Here is a 9,664-nt window from a genome sequence, read left to right as displayed (position 1 = left end):
ATATATATATATATACACACACACACACACATACACACACACACACACACACATTACAGTACTCTAATGAAAAACAGGCTGGATAGTGGTTTTTGTGAAACTAACGTAAAATTAATTCGAAACGTGTGCATATCAAAAACGGGTTTGGTTTTCCTTTTGGGAAAACTCGACCTTTGATTCCATCCGTCAATGCGCAATTCCCGCGCGTAAAGGGTGAGTTTGACCATAATTAGACAATTGGTGTTATCCCATAGTAGCCGATTCAAGTAATGACAGGAGAAAGCAAATAATAAACGAGGATTTTGGCCTACCGACACACTCGTTGGCCTCCCTCGCCGTGGCGCGCTGCCAGGGTCGGTCATAGTGGAAAGGTTTGCACCTGTCGCACTCGGGTCCCGCCGTGTTGTGCTTGCACTCGCACACCAGCTGACCTTCTCTGTCCTTGACGCATTTGGACGCGTGGCCGTTGCACTTGCACCGTCCGCCCACCTGCAGGTCCGACACGGCGTAGTAGTACGAGTCTCGGGCCAACTCCGAGTCGTCCTCGTTCTCGTCCCCGAAGGTGTGCAGCCGGCTGAAGATCACCTTAATGTCGGTGGCCGTCACCCAGTCCTGGAGCACGGGCGAGTTGTCGAAGTCGTGCGCCGAGGGTCTCCCGTCCAGGGTGCTGAAGGCGATGAGACCCCCGGTCAGGGGGTGCATGTCCGTGTGCGAGTCGGTGCAGATGGCCTCCTGCTCGTTCTGCTTGGTGATCACCGCCTTGTTCTGCCGGTTGTACATCTTCTTGCACTGGGTCGAGTAGTACTGGAACGGCACCCAGGACTTGCCGTAGTCCATGGACTTGTAGATGGCCATGGATTCTGGCCTGGGGGAGCAAAACTGCAGGCTCACGTAAGTGACTTCGAACTTCTTGCCCAGGGACAAGGTGAGGGTGACGTTCTGGGGATATTGCGCGTAGTTCTCCGACTGCCAGCAAGTGAGGTTGTGCGGGTTGTTCAGGTCCGTCAAGTAAGCGGACGGGTGATACTTCTTGGGGTCCCCCGCGTCGCAGGTGTGGCAGTCTCGCGACCTATCGTCCCCCTTCTCGGACACCACGCAGTATCTGGCCGCGGGGGAGCCGCACGTGCTCGACACTCGCACGTCCTTGCCGAAGGCTGAGTTGACAAAGTCGGGGATGCACCTTCGGGGATTCCCGTTCTCGTCGTAGCACGGGTCCGGGGGGGAGGACTGGGCGGCAAACATGCTCAGTCCGTAGCCCCCCAAAACTCTCTCGCCCAGGGCGCAGAATGTCACTAAGGTGAGCCAAAGCTCCAAAATCCTTCGCATTTTAGTCCGTGCGTCGCGGGGACTTCGCCTGGCAGGAGAAAAGAACATCAGCGCACTTGAAAAGATGACAATCGAGTACATTCGCGAGTACGAGTAGGAGATATTCTTACCGGGAAAAGAGCCCTAACAAAAATCAAACCTACTCAGCCGGTTAGCGTGCTGCAAAACTCCTAAAAATATCAATCATAACCTTTTCAGCTACGCACACACACGCGCACACAAAAACTTGTGATCGTGTGTTTTCCTCTCTGAAGAAATGAGATGATGTGAAAGGCCGGCTGGCTGTGAGTCGCTCTGTCTGTGTGTGTCCACAGTCAGTCACACCTCTGGCCACCCTCGGCTCCGTCTGTCCCATTCCATCTGTGGTGGGATGCAGAAAAAAAAGGGGGGTCCTCTCACTCCTCCAGGGGAGAGGGGTCAACAATCGAGCAATCACTGGTGGGCGACAGCGTCATCTTGTGGTTAAAATCATCTACTACATCCAGTGTGCGTGTTGAGCCCTTTCAGGACAACAATTAATTCATTTTTTTTAAACTATTCATTTAAATAATATCCCAAAAATGTTCTGTCACATCGATGTACATTTTTTCGATATAATCATTGGTCTGATAATCGCGAATTATTTCGTCGCGCTTCCCTGGCACTGTGAAACAATATCGAAACATCCATATGAGCGGCCACGTCCCAAAGGTCACACTTCCTGAGGAGTCTCAGAGCAATTCCATTTCCAGTCGTATTCTCATTATAGATGTGGCGTTGTACGGAAATAATGGGCAATATCAGTCTGGAACAAACTCATTCCGGAGAGGCCAATAGAAAATTGGTCGCATTAGATTTGATTGGTTTCATTCTTATTTGAATAATCATTTCTATCACCACTCGGTGGATATGTTGTTATCGGAAAAATAGGTATCAAGTAGGAAGTCGTACTTGCAGAGTCATTTCCGTGGCAATTTTCAGATGACGTTGGTCGTCGGCTGCTAAATTTCTGAATGGAAATGAAGAAGTTGTGGCCAGTCTTCTGAGCTTGGGCAGACTGTAAGCGAATGGTGTGAGTAGGAAGTGGGAGGCGGCATTGTGTAGACTGGACATTTGTTGTTCTGCATCTGTTTCTCTCAAGCGTATCTTTTATACTGAGGGATCAATAACCGGCTCCAAAAAAAATAGTAGCTAATGGAAACTCTTAAATATAATAAGATCATTTTGAAGGTTTTGTTTATACAATAATAGACTGCTTCCTTTTATTTCCCCTTTTTTTCTTATCTGTGGCTGCTGTGAACGCAACTGGAGACGATGGAACAAAACTCGTGCACGGAGGATCGTCTGCAGCATGTCCTTGAACGCTGCCTCTGTGACCTTGAATTCAACACTCCTGACAAGCAACTTTGGAACGGTAGGGACCAACAGCAAAACATGGATTGGCTCAAAGAAAAACGAGATACAGTTATGAAAGCGGCGTGAATTCATATTGGTGAGCAGAAAACTTGCAATTTATTACCTTTCCTTTGGGGTCACAGCGATGCACAAACAGCATCTCAACACCACTTGAGTTTTGCTCCAGAGTTTTTGGCTGCAACCAGCAGTGGCATATTCAGATTCGGTCTTGCGCGATTTCATGTCAGTCACTCCATTTCTCCAGAATATGATTCATATGTTCATGCATCTATTTTCTCTCACGCTTGTGGTGAGTGGGGCTCAACAGATCTCTTGGGAGCTCTTAAATGCCCTTACTTGTGAATGATGATTGCGACTGCTTTGTTGAGTCTTTGCTATGCGTCAGACCATATACAGAGACAAGATAGAACAGCTCGAGGGAAGTCTTTTCTGGCCATCATCTTACTTCATTTGCTCAGCAGGTGTTCAAACCTGGCGAACAAGCTATACAAATAGAAAAGCAAAAAACAAACAGAGAACATGTTTGCCACCCGTCATCAGAGTGAAACCCAAAAAGAGAAATAAGTTGCATGCGTGCTTTCGTCTGTCTGATCAGCCGGTCTGTGCATGAACCGCTGGTGTTTGGAGGAACTGGTCATGAGAGATCCCCACAACTTCCCGTTCCTTCTGCAGACAATTCTCAAGAAAACAAAGGAGGTGAAAATTCACCCGGCAACACCCTTTTCCACCGTGGTCAGCGCAGTCAGAGGGATGAGGACATTTTTAACTCTCCGTCTTTTGCAGGTGCTTGTGCAATGTCGGTACGAATTGGTGGTGCCGCTTACTCTCCTGTTTTCCTCAACACTTTTAAAAGTGAGTGATTGCCATTCAAGCGGTCTCTCCGGACCTATCGCACCGTCTAACATCATCATCCGTTCACATTTTCTTGTCCCTCAGACACCTTACCTACACCCAGATTGTAATGTGCTGTTGGAAGCTTACCTGCTTTTCCACCAATTCCTGTCCTGGCCGGATCCTTACTGCACCGCCTGCCAACGCCTGCTGAATATCATCTACAATGAGCTCAGAGCACCAGGTGAAGCCTAAAACGTGCAAAGGGATTTTTAGCATCGTTTGTTCCATTGAGAACGCTCTAAATTGTGATTGTGAGCGCAGAGGGTTGGTCGTCTACGCGTGCCCTGCAATTGGCTAGCAACCAGTTCAGGATGTCGCCCGCCGACACTGACTCTACTTTTGATTTAGGCATATCGTTTCAAAGACTGGTGAAGACGGAGCACGGCATTGCCACCGAGAACCAACACTCTAAAACCATGTAAGCTCAATCAGACACCTGAAGATTGAATATGTATCTGTGGGATAAAGAAATAATTGCTTTCTTTGTGTGTATGGGTGTTGGTGTTGGTCAGGATCGTGCTCTTAGTGAGTCCAGATGAAGATATCCCGCCTGAGGTCCAATCGGTCTCCAAGCAGCTGAGCGTAAGCCATCAGTCCAAGCGAGACATCACTATCACCCTCATTTTGCACAGCTTCCAAGCTGCTCTGGGCACCAAAATCCACCTGCAGGGACTCCGTGATGCCTTGCAGGTGGCAACAAGCTTCTATTTCTTTTCACATGTCTGGGTTTCTGGGTATTTCTTCCTAAAACAAACGCCCCGACATTCCTCTAGACAAAACAGCCGGTTGAGCTGGAGCAGCTACTGGAGAAGGTAACTTGCTGCATGGAGACAGCAGCTTCCACAGCAGATCTTAGCACTGCCCGAGAGTGTCTTGTACAGACGCTTGATGGGCTCAGACGAGGCCTTCTTCCCACAAGTGCACACGATTACTTGGATACTGGTAAGTCACGTATCGGAGCAGACTGGCAGCGAGGCGTTTATACAGCTTTGTGCACAATCACAAATGGACAGGTGCCCAAACCGCTGCAGTCTATTGACCACTAAGGTAGGTGAATCACAGTTGCCATGGCGATGACAGAACCACTGTTCTCCATATTACAAGCCAGGGTGCCATCCAAATGAGTTATTTTAATTATGTATAGTAGTCTTACATTTTTTTTAAATAGTCTATAGACACTCCAAGCGGTTGAGAATTAAATGAACACCGGTAGTAGTAATTATCAGCAGTGACCTGCCTGTCAAGACCGACTTCAGACCCCACTGCTCCTCAATCTCAGCATCTTTTCCTGTATCATTAGGGTTCGCTGAGACTTTCCTGCTACCCTTTCCCCAATGTCACACCAGATACTGGGAAAACGACAACTTTGGTGAGAACCTTTTGAACGACTCCACACAAACATGTTAACTGATCTCGAACTTCTCGTCAACTCCCGTAACCGTGTTCTTCATATTCCAGATTTTCTCAATACTATTCTCATGAAAGAATGCTACCTGGATTCCTCTCTGGCATGTCTCACAAGAGATGAGGATGATGTGAAGGAAGAAGTCATGCAGAGCAGCAAAGCGGATCAGGGCTTGGAGAAGCATTCTCTCTCCACGCCACCTTCCTCTTTGAGGGACTCGTTGTCCTGTCACTCTCCGTCTTCCAGCTCTTCGGTGTCCACAACATGTGCCTCATTATTTGTGGAAAGTGACTTCGCTGAAGTCGGAGGACATAAGGGCACAGCTGAGGGACAAAAGAGTGAGTCAAAACGTAGAAAGAAGCCCAAGAAGAAATCCAAAAGCCTCCTAGGCATGGAGAACTTCGCCTTGTTTTTCAAGAACCCACGCAGTCTTGGGACACAGCTCAAACAATCTCAATCCAACCAAGATCAACTTCTGAATGCATTTACCGTGTCGTGTCCTCTCACCGGTGAAGAGCCTCTTTCCCCCCAGAAGCATCTTTGCATCCGCAGAAGGCCCATCCTGAGCTGCACCGAAACCGATGCAGAGCAGGCTCTGGTGCAAGTCCTCGTCTTCGGTCGGGACAGAGAGGCCGGACGACTGGCGAGGGCTTACAGCAACCTGCAGGAGAAAGAGTCAAAATGTCCCAGGCTCACCAAAATGTGCCGGTTGCAGTTTTACTTTGTTCCCTCAAAAAGAACATTTACAGGAATTCCCAGAGAAAGACAATCATCAGGACATCCAACTAAAGCTGCCTCTGTGGTGAGATCACTTGTTTACAACTTCATACTCCTTTCCACTGGCGGGATGTGCATTTGTTGTCTGGGCTTTCAGCGTCTATTAATCCCCCCTCACATCTTGTTGGCAGCCTAATGGTATTTGCCGAGATGACAGCACCACAGATTTAGCCCAGATGTTGGGAATGATGGATCCCTGGTATGATCGGAGTGTCCACAGTCTGCTCAGTCTCTCTTCAGATGTACTTTGTCAGGTAATCAAATTGAAAAAATAAGCACGGTCTGCTTCATTCATTCACTCGATGATCACCAACATGGCCCCAAAGGGAAACATATGATGGATCAGCGCCAATTTGTACACTTTCACCGAAAAACAGCAACACCACTTGCTTACTTTCTCACCCCTTGAACAAGGCACGCAGTTATCTTGTCAGCAGACATTTTTCAAGTCTTTCGGTTCTTCATTCCTTTGGGTCAGTGTTTGCCCTAGGCTTCACGAACATGAAAAGATGGCCACCACCAAAACCTGTAGTTTGACGTCATACAGCGAAGTGGTCCCCAACCTTTTTTGTGACCGGTTGAGACAAGTCCATGCTGTTCGCGGCAACGATTTTTTGTTATTCCTTTTAAATTGACAGTTTTAAACCACTGGTACCGACAACCACGACAATAATAGAGTAATTCAACATTTTATTAACGTCAATTCCTTTCAAACAGTGTTATTGTATTCCACAACAAATGCAGAATAAAATAAAATAACACCGTGAACTAAGAAATGGACCAATTAGGAATAATAAATACGTCTTATAAGGTAAACGTAATCATGTTTAAGTTACGGTCCAACATACGGCGTTAGCAATAGCATCATTGCTACTTGTAAATGGGACTGGTCAAACGATGGCAAGATTGATTGCTGCTTCCATTCGGTGGTTACTGGCAAGTTATTAGCGACGAAACTATTAACGTTTACGAGGGCAGGCTGTTCAAAGTCGCATTTTTGTGACTTGTTTGAATGATTCATCAGGTTTTTTGTATTACCTTGTTTTTGACGACATACCACACAGAAAAGCTTCTTCGTCCACGTTTCTCCCGATATACCGCGAGGGCAGGAGCTTCTCTTGTCAAAATCGCTTCATCTTCGGAAGTCAACAGCTGCGCGGATAAAACTGTACGTTTGGTCAGTTCGTTACTTTTACTTTCTGTTTTCTACTTATTTTGTTTATTGGCGGCTTCTGGTTATTTTAACTTTCCACGCAAGCTTTAAAGGAGAACTCCAATTGGTTCGAGTCGGGCACAGTCGACGTCACGCCTGGTGGAGTCAATTTGCTCACAGGTCGCAGGTCTGTCTCTGAGCGGCCCGGTACCAAACGGACCGAGGCCCGGTACCGGTCTGCAGACCGCTGGTTGGGGACCACTAATGTAAAGGTCATCAAACCCACCTCCTCCCATCACCTGTTATGGGGATTAAAAAATGTGTTGTTCAAGTGGACTACGCTCATAGAAATACCTTATACAATATTTCAAGTCAAATGAGGTGTTTTCTGTATTGCAGCCTGCATGGAAAGAAGAAAGTGTCTCCGAAAATAACGGCCGGGAGGTGGAGCTTCCTTTGATGGCTGACTTGATTCTTTACTACTGTAGGCATGCAGACCAACCAGTCCTGGTGCAGCTCTACCGGGCTGAGGTTTGTACACTGCAAGAATCCCTGAGTTCATATCAAAAGCTCACCGAGGTCATCCAATCACAGTACAGTATCTTGCACAGACCAACAATTGTCATAATTGTCCAAAGTATTTTGGGTGAAATTCTGAACTCTTAATTGATTCAGAGGTTCATCAATGTGGAAAGTGTGTTTTTTTCTAATTTAATTTCGTTTGCACAGCTGACCCTGGCTGACGGAGAGAAGAGAAGTGAAGTATTTATTCATTCAGTAGAGCTCGGACACACGGCTGCAACCAGAGCGGTCAAGACCATGGGTGAGTCACACGGAAGCAGACATACACTTGACTAACAGAGCAGACGTGCACTTTGTCTAATGTGAATGGCATTGTTCTCACAGGTGCTGCCAGCAAGAGGTTTGGGATTGATGAAGAGAGCGAGGCTGTCCCCTTAATGCTGAGTGTGGCCTACAATAAGGTGCTAAAATGGAGCAAATTATGAAACATTTTAATGGGTTTTATACAAATAGTTGGGTGTCTGGCGTGTCTACCCAACCGTCAAGTGTGAAATTGCACCGCAAAATCTTCTGTCTGTGCTGTGGCTCATTTGCATTCGACAGGACGGCCTCTTCAAAACAACAACGAGGGTGAAAAGGAACAAACAAAAACAAAAAAGAGGGTGAAAAGTGTGCAATTGTTGATCCTTGGGCCACTGTGACAAAATGTTGGCATGGACATGTTAGTAACACACCTGGCAACTGTTTTGAATGATGAAAAAAAAAAATGGGGCTACTTTGAACCGGACATGGCACTTAGCACGAACAGAATTAAATATTGAGTAACCATATTTTTCAACCAGTTCAGTTCATTGATTGCAGGTGGCCTGCAGTGGAAGGAGTCAACGGACCCAAGCAGAAATGCTTTGCACATCCGTCAATATTCACAAAGCCTTCAGCAAAGCTGAGCATTTAGGTCTGCTATTTCATCTATTCATTTTTTTTCAACATTTATTTTCCAACTATCTAACATATTGAAATGCATTCGCATTGTGTCTATCAAGAGTATAGAAACGAAAGCTTATGGCTCTCAGTGACGGAAGTCCCAAAAAAGCACTGCTCCAAGTCTAAAAAGAGCAACAGCCAGGTGAACATTTTATTGTATATATTGAAAATAACACATCTTATTTTATTGCTTACCCATTCCCTTTACAACTCTCTGGTAGAATTCCTCGAAATCGGAGGTGAACGTCAACAGAGTTGAGGTCAGCGGTGGGAAAGCTGGGACAACCTTTGCTGTGTGTCTGGATCAAGACGAGAGGAAGTTTCTGCAAAGCGTCACCAGGTACTACGAAGCACACCAAAAAAAAGCCTTATAGGCTACAAGGTCGTTTTATTTTTTTAACCCATGCTACATTATTTACAACAACAAAAAATAAATAAATGAAACATCACAGATTCACTGTTTTCACGCTGAGGCCAAAGCAATAAAACTAGTATTTTAGTACCATCTTGTGACGTCTTGCTGTTCAGGGGCAACGTTGAAATGAGTTGAGGAGTTTCATTTCCAGCTTCTTTACATGACCATAAATTATTGTCTGTGTCCTTAGGCTTGAAGTGTCTTTGTGCTGCAAACCGGGAAGCAGTTCAGACTGGAAATACAAACCTTCACCAGGCCAAGTCCAGCCTCTGCACCCATCTTACTGTTCCATGCTTTGCCTTCCCTTCATCTCTTTCTCTGCCTCGCATGCCTGAAAACACCTTGACTGGAATGGACCACCAACAATGGCGACAAAAAGAAAATAGATGAAAAGATGGGGGGGAAAAAAAGGCAACATTGTTACACAGCTCTGTTTCAGGTTTATTCTGCAACACATTATGGAGTGGAAGCGTGTGGTTTTGTTGTTGTTGTCATTTTTGTTGTTAGAGTCATTCTCAGTTGTCAAGACTTTCTTCAACATCGCCTCAAGATATGTGCTCTTTATAAGTAATAGTCCAGTATTTTTAATCGCTGTACTATATTTAAAAAGATGCCGTTTTTTTGTGTGTGTTATCTATGAATATTTGTTTTTAGGCTGTTTATGGCATTATGTTTTGCAAATTTTGTCTCTCTCTCTCTCACACATGAAAACACCTTGACTGGAATGGACCACCAACAATGGCGACAAAAAGAAAATAGATGAAAAGATGGGGGGGAAAAAAAGGCAACATTG

At 45.9% G+C, this 9,664-nt stretch overlaps 2 protein-coding genes across 2 annotated transcripts in view; one reads left to right on the top strand and one right to left on the bottom strand.

Annotated features, from left to right (window-relative positions):
- The window catches only part of ntn1b (netrin 1b), a 31,579-nt gene extending 26,363 nt beyond the window's left edge, over window positions 1–5,216 (bottom strand). The window contains exons 1-4 of the mRNA XM_019858486.1: window positions 5,109–5,216; window positions 3,703–3,803; window positions 1,437–1,727; window positions 312–1,354 (exon numbers count right to left, since the gene is read on the bottom strand). Of these exons, the coding sequence (XP_019714045.1) occupies window positions 312–1,326 (1,015 nt within the window). The 5' untranslated portion in view covers window positions 1,327–1,354; window positions 1,437–1,727; window positions 3,703–3,803; window positions 5,109–5,216. The remainder of the gene's footprint in view (window positions 1–311; window positions 1,355–1,436; window positions 1,728–3,702; window positions 3,804–5,108) is intronic.
- LOC109508474 (phosphoinositide 3-kinase regulatory subunit 5-like) lies at window positions 2,307–9,578 on the top strand. Its single transcript, XM_019858485.1, has 17 exons — window positions 2,307–2,719; window positions 3,317–3,417; window positions 3,505–3,573; window positions 3,658–3,796; window positions 3,964–4,033; window positions 4,128–4,305; window positions 4,389–4,557; window positions 4,916–4,984; window positions 5,074–5,822; window positions 5,929–6,051; window positions 7,350–7,481; window positions 7,680–7,773; window positions 7,857–7,933; window positions 8,334–8,427; window positions 8,516–8,598; window positions 8,678–8,796; window positions 9,062–9,578. Exons 1-17 carry the CDS (start codon window positions 2,620–2,622, stop codon window positions 9,204–9,206), a joined length of 2,511 nt encoding a protein of 836 aa, XP_019714044.1. The 5' UTR covers window positions 2,307–2,619; the 3' UTR covers window positions 9,207–9,578.
- Window positions 9,579–9,664: the final 86 nt, after the last annotated feature.

This window comes from Hippocampus comes, unplaced genomic scaffold (assembly GCF_001891065.2).
Source record: "Hippocampus comes isolate QL1 unplaced genomic scaffold, H_comes_QL1_v1.1 scaffold48, whole genome shotgun sequence".
NCBI classification, from domain to species: Eukaryota; Metazoa; Chordata; class Actinopteri; order Syngnathiformes; family Syngnathidae; genus Hippocampus; species Hippocampus comes.
The sequence above is the reverse complement of the archived record's forward strand: the minus strand, read 5'-3'. Positions and strand labels throughout refer to the sequence as shown.